At 31.2% G+C, this 16,434-nt stretch overlaps 1 protein-coding gene across 33 annotated transcripts in view; it reads left to right on the top strand.

Moving 5' to 3' along the window:
* Positions 1–14,023, top strand: part of LOC126836128 (collagen alpha-1(III) chain-like) — a 32,433-nt gene extending 18,410 nt beyond the window's left edge. The window contains exons 3-48 of one of the 33 annotated variants that reach the window (XM_050569226.1): positions 485–907; positions 1,347–1,688; positions 1,965–2,339; positions 2,568–2,648; positions 2,724–2,759; positions 2,869–2,922; positions 3,308–3,352; positions 3,547–3,615; positions 3,727–3,771; positions 3,847–3,921; positions 4,035–4,079; positions 4,148–4,222; positions 4,315–4,341; positions 4,457–4,531; positions 4,629–4,664; positions 4,749–4,823; positions 4,920–4,955; positions 5,038–5,091; positions 5,206–5,250; positions 5,451–5,519; positions 5,600–5,635; positions 5,744–5,818; positions 6,105–6,149; positions 6,237–6,287; positions 6,489–6,524; positions 6,841–6,915; positions 7,001–7,036; positions 7,149–7,223; positions 7,309–7,344; positions 7,448–7,522; positions 7,607–7,642; positions 7,756–7,830; positions 7,915–7,959; positions 8,044–8,112; positions 8,845–8,871; positions 9,106–9,189; positions 9,289–9,387; positions 9,597–9,632; positions 9,765–9,881; positions 10,096–10,122; positions 10,247–10,387; positions 10,939–11,079; positions 11,237–11,416; positions 11,735–11,842; positions 11,922–12,020; positions 12,108–14,023. In XM_050569226.1, coding sequence (XP_050425183.1) covers positions 485–907; positions 1,347–1,688; positions 1,965–2,339; positions 2,568–2,648; positions 2,724–2,759; positions 2,869–2,922; positions 3,308–3,352; positions 3,547–3,615; positions 3,727–3,771; positions 3,847–3,921; positions 4,035–4,079; positions 4,148–4,222; positions 4,315–4,341; positions 4,457–4,531; positions 4,629–4,664; positions 4,749–4,823; positions 4,920–4,955; positions 5,038–5,091; positions 5,206–5,250; positions 5,451–5,519; positions 5,600–5,635; positions 5,744–5,818; positions 6,105–6,149; positions 6,237–6,287; positions 6,489–6,524; positions 6,841–6,915; positions 7,001–7,036; positions 7,149–7,223; positions 7,309–7,344; positions 7,448–7,522; positions 7,607–7,642; positions 7,756–7,830; positions 7,915–7,959; positions 8,044–8,112; positions 8,845–8,871; positions 9,106–9,189; positions 9,289–9,387; positions 9,597–9,632; positions 9,765–9,881; positions 10,096–10,122; positions 10,247–10,387; positions 10,939–11,079; positions 11,237–11,416; positions 11,735–11,842; positions 11,922–12,020; positions 12,108–13,420 — 5,219 coding nt within the window. In that variant the 3' untranslated portion in view covers positions 13,421–14,023. The remainder of the gene's footprint in view (positions 1–484; positions 908–1,346; positions 1,689–1,964; positions 2,340–2,567; positions 2,649–2,723; positions 2,760–2,868; positions 2,923–3,307; positions 3,353–3,546; positions 3,616–3,726; positions 3,772–3,846; positions 3,922–4,034; positions 4,080–4,147; positions 4,223–4,314; positions 4,342–4,456; positions 4,532–4,628; positions 4,665–4,748; positions 4,824–4,919; positions 4,956–5,037; positions 5,092–5,205; positions 5,251–5,450; positions 5,520–5,599; positions 5,636–5,743; positions 5,819–6,104; positions 6,150–6,236; positions 6,288–6,488; positions 6,525–6,840; positions 6,916–7,000; positions 7,037–7,148; positions 7,224–7,308; positions 7,345–7,447; positions 7,523–7,606; positions 7,643–7,755; positions 7,831–7,914; positions 7,960–8,043; positions 8,113–8,844; positions 8,872–9,105; positions 9,190–9,288; positions 9,388–9,596; positions 9,633–9,764; positions 9,882–10,095; positions 10,123–10,246; positions 10,388–10,938; positions 11,080–11,236; positions 11,417–11,734; positions 11,843–11,921; positions 12,021–12,107) is intronic. The other 32 variants (XM_050569227.1, XM_050569238.1, XM_050569234.1 and 29 more) reach the window with 32 other exon arrangements.
* Positions 14,024–16,434: the final 2,411 nt, after the last annotated feature.

A 16,434-nucleotide genomic window follows, 5' to 3' on the forward strand; every position in this document is an offset into this window, starting at 1 on the left:
CAAATGGAGTTTAAAATATACATACCAAAAATTCTTCAATACGAATAGAAACAATAAAATGTTGTTTGGTCGCCTTATGTTCACAATTTAGTCCCTTAATAAATGACAAAACAAAGACCTCTTAAGAATAATCTACTAAAAATATATACTAGAAAAAATTTGCTTTAGATAATTACATTTAAAATTATTAACTAATATGATTGTTGGCGAGGTAAAAAGTGCAACATAATAATGCTATTATTTGATCAAGCGTTCTATTCATATATAAACTGTATATTATCCCGTTCAAACATTCGTAATATTAACGGTAATATTAAAAGTAATTATTAAAAATTATCGTTAATATTATTATTTATACCATTAATAGTCATTATTTTTAGCAAAATATAACTATTCGTGTTTTTTAATGGTATAAATGTATGTTTAGCTTCAAAAGTTGTAGTTATCAACTTTTTAAGAAATACATTTTATTTGTTATTTTTAGTGGCCTACATATTCGGTTACGAAGTAGGACCAAATGGACAATTTCATCATGAGAATAAAGGTCCCGATGGATTCACGTATGGTTGTTATGGATACGTAGATCCAGATGGAAATTTACAAGCCACACATTACTTATCAGATGGCTGGGGTTACAGAGTAGTAACTCCTGGCCAATCAGTGGAAATATTTCACCATCATCACGAGGAAGGTCACGAAGAAAATCACGTAGCTGAGGGTTCGAGTGGTTCCGAACACGAACACCACGGTCATCATGGAGTGGTTACGCAATGGAATGATTTATTCTTTCCGAAAGGTTGTGGAGGAGGACGCCCCATCGAGGGATCTGGACAATTGGGTGGATCAGGATCATCAGGCTACCCCAGTGTCATAGGAACAGCTAAACCAAGTCCCACGGGAAAACCAGGTGAACTTAAAACTATTATACTTTGAAAGGTTTGTTAATTGTATTAATAACATGAAATGTCGAAATTAATTACCGTACATCTTGTTCTAATACTTGACGTAAAATCCATACGTTTCTTTTTATACCGGATAAAGATTTTCATACTACCAAAGTAATATAAACGTAAATAAATTATGATAGTGTGAGATTTTAAGACCATAATAAATTATACAACGTGTAAGGAATAAAATGATCTCGCATAATTATATGCACCAATTTTACGTCCAAGTGCGGTAAAATTAATTTGGTTTTAACATTCTAATGTTATTTGATTAAAAATTGCCAAAATTATATTTGTATATTGATTCGTTAATACATTTGAAAAATCATTTGACTAGTTTTATTTTTATTTTATCCATGCCTGTAACTAAGGTTTAATTACTTTTCTGTATTATTGAAGGATCACCAGGCACTCCAGGTGGTCCAGGCGCTCCCGGAGCTCCAGGTATTCCGGGATCGGCAGGTTCACCAGGATCTTCAGGGTTTCCGGGCTCTTTTGGATACCCAGGAGCTCCAGGCTTACTGGGAACACCAGGTGCACCAGGATCTCCAGGTACACCAGGATCTCCAGGTGCACCAGGATCTCCAGGATACCCAGGTTCACTAGGATCACCGGGTACTCCAGGATCCCCAGGTTCACTAGGATCACCGGGTACTCCAGGATTCCCAGGATCTCCAGGATTCCCAGGCTCACTCGGAGCACCAGGTTCTCCGGGCTCCCCAGGTGAGCCAGGATCTCCAGGTACATTAAATACATATTTTATATGTATAATTATAATAATTTTTTAATATATTTCCGGCTCTAAAACAAATTTAATAAACCTAAAAAACCAATCTCAGGCCACTAAATAATTATTAAGCCTTAGCCTTATCGACGGCCACTGCACTTAACCAGACAGTAGGTCCGTTATAGGACCATAAGACATTTAAATTTCTTTACCTATATTAACAAATTTAAAACAAATAGAAAAAAATATTTAATATATACTATAATCATTTGTATACAATAATAATTTAGGATCGCCAGGATCAACAGAAGAAGAAGAATCTGAGTCCCCTGGATCTTTTGGATCACCAGGATCTCCAGGATCACCAGGAGCGCCAGGCTCCCCAGGGGCACCAGGCTTACCAGGATCTGGATACCCTGGATCTTTTGGATATCCAGGATCACCAGGATCACCGGGGGGCCCAGGTATACCAGGAGCCCCAGGCTCGCCAGGAGCACCGGGTTTTGTATACCCTGGATCTTTTGGATATCCAGGATCACCAGGATCACCGGGGGGCCCAGGTATACCAGGAGCCCCAGGCTCGCCAGGAGCACCAGGATCTGGTTACCCTGGATCTTTTGAATATCCAGGATCACCAGGAACTCCAGGAACTCCAGGCACGCCAGGTAAATCATTTGAATAAAAAGTTTTTATTATAAGTTCTAATAGAATATTTTCTTGTATGAAATTGTAAAATAGTGTTTTATTATTCTTAATAACTTATTTTAAAGTATATTTTTATTTATTTGCTTTTCAAATTTTATATCAACTTAAGCTTATTTAATTATTTTGTTAATAATAATATTTAATAAGTGTATATTTAATAATATTAATTTAAAAAATGTTAATATTAGGAAAACCAGGCTCGCCAGGATCTCCCGGTTCGCCAGGTACACCAGGATTTCCTCCATACAATAAACCTTCACCCTTTCCAGGTAATTTGCATATAGTTAATTAATACTTTCGAAGAATCAACATTTGTTTATAAATTTATCTTGATTATCAATTAGGTTCACCAGGATCACCAGGTTCCCCAGGACTTCCAGGTAATTTAACGTAGTATTTTAAATAACACAATTGACATTATATAAAAGTACTAAACATTAAATATGTTTTGTGTTATTTATTTTAAAAAGTAATTTTAATCATTTACAGGTCAACCGGGAACATCAGGATCTCCTTTACCAGGAACATACCCGGGTGGCCCAGGTAAATAATTATATTTGATAATTTTATTTAATTGATGGTATTGTTTCAGTATTAACAAAGCTATTAAAATATTCGTTTTGTTGGCGCAAAAACTGTTTAATTTAAATAGATGTGTAATAAACGAATTAATATTTTAGTTAGCAGTGGAGCATTTAGCTTTACATTTTTGGGGAAATTTGGCTCTTGGTAATAATTAATACCATTTTTATTTCTGAAGATTTTATTTTTAAATCTCAAGGGGGTTTAAATAATTTAGGGGGCTTAACTCCCCTAACCACTTCGGTTGCACAATTGCTACCAAACTATCTTAAATACACATTATACGTATAATTACATTATAGGTATAGTGGTAAATGTTATATAATTTTAAAATTTATATTTTTAGGAGTGCCAGGAGCACCAGGAGCACCAGGAACCCCAGGAACACCAGGTAGTTTTAAAATAAAATATAATGTAAAACTACACGTAAGAAATTTACTATATGTAATAAAATATTAGTTATTATTCAAACAATTTAAAATATCACCAACTTCAAAAAATATAGTCCTTCTAAAAAATTTGTATAAATACAAAAATTATAATGGTATTTTTTATCGAATTTATACTGATGAAATATTTGTATAGGAAAACCGGGTACACCAGGATCACCAGGTACATCTTACCCTAAACCATCGCCATACCCAGGAAGTCTAGGTAAGCATTTAAAATAATCAGTTAAACACTAGAAATTAATAAATAAAATATGTGATACGATGATATACATAAAGTATACAATCTTTTCTTAACTATTTGATATTATTTTAGGAACTCCAGGATCTCCGGGAACCCCAGGGACTCCAGGATTACCGGGTAAAAACTAAGGAATATATTTTTAACAATTATATTAAACTTATTATTATATGATTTAAAATATTGTTCATATAGGAGCTCCAGGAACACCAGGTTCATCTTACCCTAAACCCCCTTCAAACTCTGGACCAATTTATCCAGGTGGTCTAGGTAAAAATGTTTTAAAAATTAAAACAACAAACCATTATATTTTGTTTAAAATAGTTTTTTTGAAACATTATAAGGTGCTTAAAAAGTACTACTTGTTTTTCGTATATTTTTAGGTTCGCCAGGCACCCCAGGTACCCCAGGCTCACCGGGTTTACCAGGTATATCTCTATTCAATAGTTATTGATTAAACATATTTAACTAATTCAGATTATTCTCTTGAATATAGGAGCACCAGGATTACCAGGCTCATCTTATCCTAAGCCACCCTCATACCCAGAATCTGCTTATCCAGGTGGTCCAGGTTAGACTTTTTTAAAAATAATAACAATACAAATAATTATAAAATAACAAAATTATTAAATAATTACATTTCTTTTTTTAAATATTATATAGGGTCGCCAGGTGCCCCAGGATCTCCAGGTATAGTTTTTCAAAATTATTGTAGCTATTAGCTATCAAATAATCTTAGCAATAACATTTAAACAAATTTAATTTAAACTAAATTATAATATTGTTATAATTATTTGTGTTTTAGGAGCACCAGGTTTGCCAGGTTCATCATACCCAAAACCACCACCGTATCCAGCACCAGCTTATCCAGGTGGCCCAGGTAACTAATTGCTCCTATAAATCAAAAAACTCGATAATAGGTTTTTTTTTAATAATACACTTATTTTTTTTTATTTATGTAAATCAATTTGTTTTAGGGTCACCAGGATCACCAGGTTCTCCGGGTCTTCCAGGTATATATAATTTTATTAGTCCATTATTCCATTTTATATGATGTGTATGTTATATATATATTATCTATTTGTTGTACAATATAGGAACACCAGGATTCCCAGGTTCGTCTTATCCTAAACCGTCTCCGTATCCAGCACCAGCTTATCCAGGTGGCCCAGGTAACTAATTGCTCCTATAAATCAAAAAACTCGATAATAGGTTTTTTTTTAATAATACACTTATTTTTTTTATTTATGTAAATCAATTTGTTTTAGGGTCACCAGGATCACCAGGTTCTCCGGGTCTTCCAGGTATATATCATTTTATTAGTCCATTATTCCATTTTATATGATGTGTATATTATATATATTATTTATTTGTTGTACAATATAGGAACACCAGGATTACCAGGTTCGTCATACCCTAAACCACCACAACCATATCCAGGTAATTAAAAAACAAAAATAATAATTAAAATGTATAGTAAACTAATACTCCTAATCCTGTTTTTTATTTGAATTTGTTTGTTTGTTCAATAATTATATTATATTTCGCTTACAGGATACCCGGGATCATCAGGTTCACCAGGTTCTCCAGGTCTACCAGGTACATTTTCTTGATCATTTTTGATTATTACTTTTGAACGTATATTTTTAAGAAATTAATAATTCGTATTTTTTGCTACAATATAAAAATTCTTTGAATTAAGTATTACAATAGTTTTTAACTTTTTTGTAATTATCCTATGCATGTTTCCTAGATGCTAGTTTTTACCCAATTTATTGCAATGAAAAATATTTTTATAGGAAAGCCAGGTACTCCAGGTTTCCCAGGCTCATCGTACCCTAAACCAACTCCCTATCCAGGTGGCCCAGGTATATATAAGAGTATTTAAATAAAAATAGTTCTAAGATTATCGATTATAGAAGAAGACTTATAAATCCTTTTTATTTAGGATCACCGGGTGCCCCAGGTTCTCCAGGTCTACCAGGTAAAATATACCTACACTTTAAAATACATGTTGTCAGATGTAGTTTAAAATTTGAATTAAGCATATTATAAAAAATAATAAATTATAATAAAGTTTTTAATATTGTAGGAACGCCAGGTTTTCCAGGTTCATCTTACCCAAAACCGTCAGCGTCCCCAGGATCAGCGTATCCAGGTGGTCCAGGTAAAAATTGTTACAATTGTTATTAATTTTTTTCTTCATTTGAATTTGTTGATAGTTTTTTTATTGATTTTTTTGTAAGACAATAAATTGCAGTTAAAATAATTATAGTATAAGAAACACTTAGGTCAATGGCATAGTACACTTTTTAAAATTGTACATGTCCGGTGTTTGAAAACTGATAATTTCATATAATATTACACAGTCTAATATTTAATATCTGTTTAAGTATAACCTAAACTATATAACTTATTCATTTAAATTTTGTTTTGTATTGTGAATATTTTAGGATCTCCAGGCTCACCGGGACTCCCAGGTTCGGCGGGTCTTCCAGGTATTATTAACAAAATGTATTAGTAATAACTTACTTGAACACTAGAATTATTAATAATATATTTTTTTATTTATTTTAACAATATAGGAGCACCAGGTTCGCCGTATCCTAAACCATCGCCATACCCAGGCGGTCCAGGTAATTTATATATTTAATAATTTAATACTTAATGTTGGTTAGTGTTATTACAAAATAATTATTCATGTGCTTTGTTATACGTCTTAAAGTGTCATTAATTTATTACAAAACTGATATTTAAATAGAACAAAATCCTTAATCTAAAACTATTTACTACAATTATAATATAAAAACTACATACTGTTTTTAAAATACTTTCAGGGTCACCAGGTGCCCCAGGATCTCCAGGCCTTCCAGGTATAATTTGTTTAAATTATTACTAATGACTCCTAAATCCGTAGTTTATTATTACTCATAAATGTAGTTGTAAATATTATAAGCAGTAATAAATTCGCAAAGGCGAATTACCGTGTACCTGAAGAAATACTTTCTATAGTATAATAATAATATTAGTATTGTAATAATTTAATGTAACCCAATGGCCTTTGCCGCCGAGGGAAATAATAAAACAAAAAATATATATTAGTGTTTTAGCAATATATCCTAGAAATAAAAAAAAAAAAAATACTTTTTACCAATAATAAACAAATTTAAACTTTTTTTATTAATACAGGAACACCAGGACTCCCAGGTTCGTCTTACCCTAAACCACCACCATACCCAGGTTCTGCATACCCAGGTGGACCAGGCAAGATTTTTGTTTAAATAATAGTTCGTAATTACTCGTATACTATAAAGCATATATTATCTATTGTTTTATATAATTTTTCTAGGATCTCCAGGTGCCCCAGGTTCTCCAGGACTTCCAGGTATAACTCAATTAATTAATTTTTACTACCATAAAAACTTTTTATGTATAGTTATTCAAATAGCTAAAAAAACATTAAACAATAATAATAATTATAATAATTTCTTATATAGGGACGCCAGGATTCCCAGGTTCTTCTTATCCAAAACCATCCCCATATCCAGGTTCAGGATACCCAGGTGGACCAGGTAAGTTTTTTTTTTAATATTCTTTTATAAATATTTTTATTTATATTATTTTTAAAATAACGTATTTAAATTATTGTTTTTTTAGGATCTCCAGGTGCCCCAGGTTCTCCAGGACTTCCAGGTATAACTCAATTAATTAATTTTTTCTACCATAAAAACTTTTTATGTATAGTTATTCAAATAGCTAAAAAAACATTAAACAAATATAATAATTTCTTATATAGGAACGCCAGGATTCCCAGGTTCTTCTTATCCAAAACCATCCCCGTATCCAGGTTCAGGATACCCAGGTGGACCAGGTAAGTTTTTTTTTTATATTCTTTTATAAATATTTTTATTTATATTATTTTTAAAATAACGTATTTAAATTATTGTTTTTTTAGGATCTCCAGGTGCCCCAGGTTCTCCAGGACTTCCAGGTATAACTAAATTAATTAATTTTTTCTACCATAAAAAATGTTTTATGTATAGTTATTCAAATAGCTAAAAAAACATTAAACAAATATAATAAATATAATAATTTCTTTTATAGGAACGCCAGGACTTCCAGGTTCTTCTTATCCAAAACCATCCCCGTTTCCAGGTTCAGGATACCCAGGTGGACCCGGTTAGTTTTTTTTTAATATTCTTTTATAAATATTTTTATTTATATTATTTTTTAAATAACGTACTTAAATTATTGTTTTTTTAGGATCTCCGGGAGCACCAGGTGCTCCAGGTTCTCCAGGCTTACCAGGTATAACTAAATTAATTCGCTTTTTCTACACAAATGAAAGATTTACACATATAAAACAAATTTCTTTATTTTTGTAAATTATAGGTAAACCAGGATCTTCAGGATTTCCAAGTACATCTTACCCGAAACCACCTACTTACCCAGTGACACCCGGTTTGATTTTCTTTATTTTACAATTAGAGACATTTTTTTTTACAAAATCATGCATTTATTTTATTTATTTATTAAATCTAACCAAAACCCACAGAGTTAGAATGTGGTTCTGTATATAATTTTTAAAAAAATACTTCATTTTGTACTACAATTATATTAAGAGGATGTCAGCGCAGCGATTTACCGGCACTTAAGATTCTTAATTGATATTAATGCAAAAATACCTATTAGATTATTTAAAGAAAACAATATTTCGAATAGCATCTCGAAGCCTTTTTTTCGAAAAACCTATTTTTTAGAAGTTATAGGGTTTAAAGTTAACAAAAAATGTCTTTTTTTAAATAAATTAATGAATGTCTTTTTTGAAATAACAGAAAAAGAGCTTCAAAGTGCCCTTATATAATGTTGTTTTTTTTAATTTTGATTATAAAGTTTTTTGCTCTAAAAGCCCTCAGTAAGCCATATTTTTGGATGTAAAAAACTAAGTTTTTTATGGAAAATTCTTTTTAAATCGCTGTCGCGGATGCTGTAATAGTCCGAAAAATAATTTAATTACCAAAAAAGAGTCTTTATTAGTGAACTATTAATTACACATCATAGTTTAACCTTTAAGTTAAGATTTTGTAAAAAATTGCCTATACTTTAATTCTTAAAATGGGCTGCGCTGACATCCTCTTAATTGAATATTACTGTGATTTGACGAAAGATATTTATGTTTATATTTTTTTTTAGGATATCCAGGATCTCCCGGATCTCCAGGTAATTATATATTTATGTATGCAAATATGGTATTGATTTTTAATAACCCTAAACAATTTGTGTATACATTTTTTAACTTCTCAAAATACAAATTACATTATTTTAAAATACTTTTTTTTTAAAATCAAAAGTCAAATAAATTACGAGTTTCAATAGTTTACATATTTTTTTTATAAACCACAGTATACACATTTACTATACAAAATAAAATCTATAAGTCGTTCATTTTTTTAGGAAAACCAGGAACACCAGGACTTCCGGGTACCCCTTCAAGTGGGTACGGTCAGCCGACTTTAGCCCCTTATCCAGGACAACCAGGTAAAAATCTCAATTAAAAATTGTAGTATTTAGGAAGTCGAATAACATATAAGTTTTCTATTTTTTTATAACTATAAACTACTTTTCATTTTTGTATAGGCCAACCAGGCACTCCAGGTTTACCAGGCTCGCCAGGATTACCGGGATCACCTTACTACCCGAAACCTTCTCCACCTACAAGCTACCCGGCCGGGCCAGGTAAACTAAACATCTTATTAATTTAAAAATTAATCAAACGTTTTTTGTATGTAGTTAACTTTTATTCAAATATGAAAAGTCAATTTAATTTTCTCAGAACATAATTATTTATGTTTAATATTTAAATTATTTATACGACGTATGATATTATTATATTTTTAATGTCAATACTGAATTCGAAATAATATTTGAACCCATAATGATTGTAGGTCAACCCGGAGCTCCAGGTTTACCAGGCACACCAGGTAAAAAAAATGTTATCTTTCCATAAAATGCTTTAATATTTTTAACAGATATTGTTATTCAAATACACTCAAATAATTGTTTGATTATAAATAGTATTGTTATTTTTATAATATTATTTTAAATTTAAATAGGAAATCCAGGTACACCAGGTCTTCCAGGCTCATCGTATCCAACTTCTCCATCATATCCTGAGTCAAGCAATCAATTTGGAAGTTCCACTCCATATCCCTTACCAGCTGGTTATCCAGGTAAATAAATACATCATGGTAGACATTTAACTAAAGATTTGTTTTTTTTCGAGGGGAGGAGGGATTAAAAAAATAGTGGTAGTAAAATAAATTCATTTAATGTCTAAAAACTGGCGTATTATAATTATTAATACTTCTCAATTTCAACAATATATTTTATTGTTTTATGCAAACTTGTATTCTTCTTAATGATATTTTGTTATTTTTATTTTAGGACAACCTGGAACTCCGGGCTTGCCAGGTAATTAGCTTTATTAAAATACAATATTTTTAGTTAATATTTCTTAGCTATGTAAAATAGCATATGCCAAATATTTATAAATGCATCAGATACGGAGTTTTAAGAGGTATTTTATCATTTATAGGTAAACCCGGTACATCAGGAGCATCAGGGTCACCAGGTCCATCTTACCAAAAACCCAATTACTCTTCAGTAAAACCAAGCCCAACTAGTCCATACCCTAGTTCACCATACCCAGGACAACCAGGAACCCCAGGTTTACCAGGTGAATATACAAGGAAATAACTTTTTTAGCATTGATGCGGAGTAGTGATTCTATTGGCCTTACAATGATGTAAACTTTTTTTGTGTCTGTATACACTGTAACTTTTTTAATACTTGACCCCTTCCTTCGAGAAGCAACTCTATAAATAAAAAATTCAATCTAGTTGATACTTTGAGGAGGGGTTATGAGTTGAAAAAGTTCCCTTCTTCACAGTTAACATTTGAAAAAACAAGAAAAAAAGACCATACGAGTTTTAAAGTTTCAACTTTTTTTAATTCAATTTGATAAAAAAAAACTTTTCAATAATAAAATAATGAGGTATAATATCAATACCATAAATTTAAGACGGTAATTTCTTTGATCAAAATAATACATTAACAAAAAACAATACCTTGCACGTAAAAATGTAATCTTTTCTAAAAATATTTGAATATTTAGCTTTACAAACATAAACTAAACACAATTTCTGATGTATTTAGTAATAATAGTCCTTAATTAAAATTTGATGTTATGTATAAATTTAGTTTTTATATTATTTTCATTCATATTAGGTAAACCAGGAACTCCAGGAGTCCCGGGCACTCCAGGCTTACCTGCCGAACCAATTTACCAAAAACCAATATCGCCGCCAGAGCCATCTTACCCTGCTTATCCATTGCAGCCAGCCTTCCCCTCTTATCCAGGAAGTCCAGGTAACACCTTTGCTTAAACTTACTGGGTCAATACACATGTTAGAATAACTGATCCTTAAAATTGTGTTTATGATACCATAATATACATTAGGTACTCAACCTCATTGTTAACCCGAAAGTTTAGTATTTTGCTAACTTAGAACACCTATTGTTTAAGGTCAACCAGGAACTCCTGGTACTCCAGGATCTCCAGGGACTCCTGGTTTTCCGGGTTACCCCGCCGAACCAGCGTATGAAAAACCAATTCCACCGCCTAAGCCATTATACCCTGCTTATCCATCCCAGCCATCTTACCCAATAGCACCATCAGGATATCCAGGTTCACCAGGTTCTCCAGGTAATTTATAATTTATTTACTTTTAACCAAAAACAAATTATAAAAAAATCTAAAAAATCTAAAAAATGCACAGACAATCGTAGTGAATATTATAGTTGTTTTTGCATGATACTTATTAACTAACGTTTATTTTAAAATAGTTTAAATAGATTTTTTATCGGTTTTCCTTTTGGTTTAACGCAGTACAAATATTTTATGCACTTTGTTTTTTTTTAAGAAAACTAAAATAAACATAATAAAATATATTTAACAACCATATATTTACATTGTGAGTACAAAGTGCCAACTTTAATCACACATTACGCAATTACTTTTTAGGTGGACCCGGCGCTCCCGGCCTTCCTGGGTCACCAGGTGGCGTTGAGATATTGCCCACTGGAGATTACGGACTACCAAGTAGCACAACCAGCTATCCAGGGTCTCCAGGTAATTGATTTATGATAATTGTATTATAGATTTTTAGTTTTCTAATTCAATTATATAAATAATGTATGAAATTGTTTAGGACAACCGGGTAGTCCAGGAACACCAGGTATTCCTGGATCACCAGGACTTCCAGGATCGCCTAGCTATCCCAGCTTCCCTTCACCTCAAAAACCATCAGGTAAATTAAGTATTATTAATCGTTGTATGACATGATTTAAGCTCATTTTTACAAATTATTTTAACAATTTGGAAATGTTTATTCTAGGATACCCATCTTCTCCTAGTCCCCTACCTTCATATCCAAGTCAACCTGATTATGGTGCACCACCGCCATATGGCTATCCTGAAATATTCTTCTCGGGCTATCCGCAACCAACTCCTGCCGGGCCTATTCCAAGTTATCCTCTAGAAGGATCACCATCATCTGGATATCCTGGATATTTTGAGGTATATCCAAGCCAAAACACATACCCTGTACAACCACAACAGTATCCGGATTCTGGAGTATTCGGAGGATATCCAAATAATAAACATATTTACAGCTTCCCTCAAACGAACGTTGGATACCCAGAATTAGAGAAGAAACCTAAGGTGCCCCAAGTTACAAGTCCAGCACCTACATATTCTCCTACCCCATCTTCTGGATACCCTAGCAAATCTAGTCAACCATCAGAATATTCCAGTACACCGAGTGTCATTGATGTACGCATAGTCGTGCCAAATGAACCTGAAAGTAACAATGGACAAAAAGCAGTTGATCTTAATGAATACGAGTATTCTAGCTCCTCTACAACATATCCAAGTTCGCCAAAACCACAGTTTACTAACAGTCCAACGAAATCAACTCCAAAGCCACAATATTACAGTAACCCAACGTTTAAGCCACAATATTTTAGCAGCACTACACCTAATACACAATACTTAGAAAAATCTACTCCTAAACCAACATACCACTCTGGTGAAGAATCCAAACTTGTGATATTGTCTGGTAAGCCTGAACCGGTAACTCCCAAATACGCACCTACTCAACCAGATTATACGTCCAGTCCAGAGGAATTTACAACCATAAAATCATTTGAAGAACAGTATAGCACCTTATCACCTGAAACTACCTCAAATGTCGATGTTATACCGTACCCTGTACCAATTGTTCCGAATCCTGGATCTTGCCCTTGCTATTTCATACCACCGACTAACGACTCAAATAGTCAACAACAACAACAACAACCATCTACAATTGACTTAAATAACTTACCGCCTGGTGCTGTGATTGGCTATGTTCCAGTGGTATTTTATCCGTCTTGTGTCGGGACATCAAATCCAAATGTGGCATCAAAATTAGAACCAGTGTTTCCGTCAGCTTACCAAGTGCCATATAAGTGTTCTTATTGTGAACAAAGCGAATCACAAACAGCTTCGATTCGTAACAGTTTTGATCAAGTACTTAAGCAAAGTGCATTAAACCCGTCCGTCGTAGTAAAAAGTCCAAGTAGAAATAAGTATCCCAATGATTTCAATCAACAAGACTTCGGAAAACGGATTAATATTGTTAGGAGAGACTCAAAAGTTAAAAACTAGAAATATCATGATAGCTACAATGCATGTTGTGTAATGAAGTGCAAATTGTAAATTTAGATATCTACAGCTCTCTAAAAACGTGACATATAAATTAATTTTAATTCAAAATTTCTTTTGTTATTATCAGTCAATATAATTTTAACTGTCATTTTTATAATTTTTAACAATTGAATGTTTTGTACAATTTTAATAATTACTGGTAATTATTATAACATTTTCGGATTTTATTGGAAAAATATGCCATAAGTCATTACGTTGAAATTATAAAAGTTCAAAATTTGTTTTCATTTATTAGAAAAAAAAAAAGTTTAACTAATTTGTATACATTAAGAAACAAAAAATTAATCTATGTAACATGCATACTACGCTAATCTATTTTCTACCAATCAATTTATTTTAGCCCGTCCAGAAGTTACTAAAATAACTTCTTCGTGGTATATTAATATCAATGTATATTGTTTAGGTCAAACATTTTGAAATTTTTGTAAATATAAATAAGTAACTTCTGGATAGACTTTGATTGGATATTGAATAAATATGTTATTATAATTACCCAATAATAATAATTATTACAAATATATAAAACTCAGTTGTGTTATGAAATTGTGTATCTTCTTAAATTTATCTTCCAAATCTGCATCGCATATTCTTCACAAGTGAAGTCAGACTTCCTTATACTGTCCTTCACATTTCTCTATAATTTTCTCATATCTCCTATGTCTCCAATTATAACATGGATAAAACGTAAAATAATTTAATTTAGAGGTAGTTAATTTAAGTGCATGGGAAGATATAAAGATATGGTATGTACTGTAAGAAATATTATTATAATAAGCTATACAGCTTAAGAAAAAGGTACAGAATATTTTGTCTGTACTATGGACATGAGAAGTCTCTTTTATTATTAAAACTAGGGTTTATTACGAAAACAAGTTGTAACGCATCTTCGAAAATGAAATAAGATAATTTTCTTTTATGGTCGGTTTAGTTTATACGAATTAAGTGTAATATGTGATGAAATAACTGGTATGCGATAATTGCTACTAATAATAAATTATAAGTCGGTAGGTGTTGGCTAATGGCTTGATTAAATAAAATAAGAACTTTGATAATATAATAGATGACATGGGGACTATATATATATATATGACCACCTAACCCCAAAAGTAAAAATTACATTGAACGTATTGGTGTAATTAACTTACAACACTGACTTCAATAAGTAATAATTTATTATTTCTTTTTTTTGTTTTAACGCTCTGAATATAATTAAGTGGTGTATATTTACTTAGCATACCTTAAATTTTTTAGTTGTGATCGCATATTCAATGATTACACAAATAAATTTAGCAAGCTGCTTAATTATTGTTTCTAAATAGACTGGGCACTATTTTTTTTATAGTTATTACAATATAGTTACTCTTATATTCAAATTTAATTTAATCACTTGGCCATTTGATTATAATATAGTTCCCTCGATAGTTCATTTAAAAATAAATTTTTTGTCTTTAAGTCGATTAGAAATCCTAACGCAGTGCTGTCTATGTCCAAAATCAAACGATTTCTGGGTTTCTTCACACTCTACAAACAAAAAATGTACGTCAATGATGTAACTAATAGCTTCAACGATCTAACTATTACCTCACGATAAACTTAATAGTACCTCATTCTCTCATTTAATCGAATACAAAAAACTTCACTTTTTTTTCTTAATAAGAAAAAAATGATCTACGTAGTTAAAAAAAAAACGAATTAATAAGTAATTATTTATAATAATATACAATGATTATATATTATTAATGATGAAAGAACATGAAGCGCAATTTACATTTCGTGAAAAAATAAAACGAATCGAAAATTTCAGAACGTTTTATACCCTAGGGTTAGACTATAAACAGTTAAATACTTGGAACGAATAATGTTAATTTCTAGTTTTACCATTAAAAAAAACATTCATTATTACAATAATCAAACACCAATTGATTTATCCATTAATTTTACGGTGTGAATATAATATATATATATATATATATATATTGTTTTATTGATTAGCCTAATAAATTGTTAAGTTCTCTTAAGTCGCTAACTGTTGGACTTTTCAGACATCGCAATTTGTAAAACTTTATCTATATGTTTTTTACTCTGTTCTCCCTATTCAAGATTGTTTATGTTTTATTAAACGTTGAACTTTTTTATTTTTTATTAAACATTATAACATTCCGTTCAGTTTAAGAACGCCACCCATGACCCAACACAGTTTAAGTGAAGTATCCTAAACATCTCCGCACACTTTTATTAAACAGCACAAGAAAAGTTAATACGTTATTATATCCACTACGTGCTACTAAAAGAATAATTGACATTACAACTATTTTTAGATAATAATTCGAGAGGATTATAATATTTATTTTATATATTAAAATGATATCATATTATGCTACAAATATAATTGTAATGCCAACAATAGATTAAAAATAAGCCACTAGTAGCACAAACAAGAAAGACATATTTTTATCTTGACGTTTTTAATAAATGTTTAAGATTCTTATGCATTCCTTTAAGTCTGTATTCTATCGCCTTAATTCCATTTCCGAATCTTCTATCCTACTCACTATTTCCTTTATTACTGAGGCTGGATTTTAATTAAATGTTTATTTATATTTAAGTATTATTGTAAATCGATTATTTTATGTTCTAACTGTATCGATATCTATACTCCTACCATTATAGATTCGTATCGAGGCATTTATTTGGAAGTGATTTTGTCACTTTCAGTTGTAATAATTCTAGTATTATCTTAAGTGTTAGTTACATACTTTATCATAGTTACATTTTTTGAGTTTACGGTATACCTATTATGTTTAAAATCTTTACACTACAAAAAAAACACCCACCCACCATTTTATTAATTGTATTAGTATTAGACAAAATGATTTTGTTTTATTACGCAATAGTGATGTGCCTGGCTAGCTAAACAACGAACATCACTCTTTGTAGACTACTTTGAGTTGCTG

Source organism: Adelges cooleyi, unplaced genomic scaffold (assembly GCF_023614345.1).
Source record: "Adelges cooleyi isolate 19-005CV unplaced genomic scaffold, UGA_ACOO_1.1 ACOO_flye_CR_arks_rails_tigmint_CR_PRNA_23, whole genome shotgun sequence".
In the NCBI taxonomy this organism is placed as follows: Eukaryota; Metazoa; Arthropoda; class Insecta; order Hemiptera; family Adelgidae; genus Adelges; species Adelges cooleyi.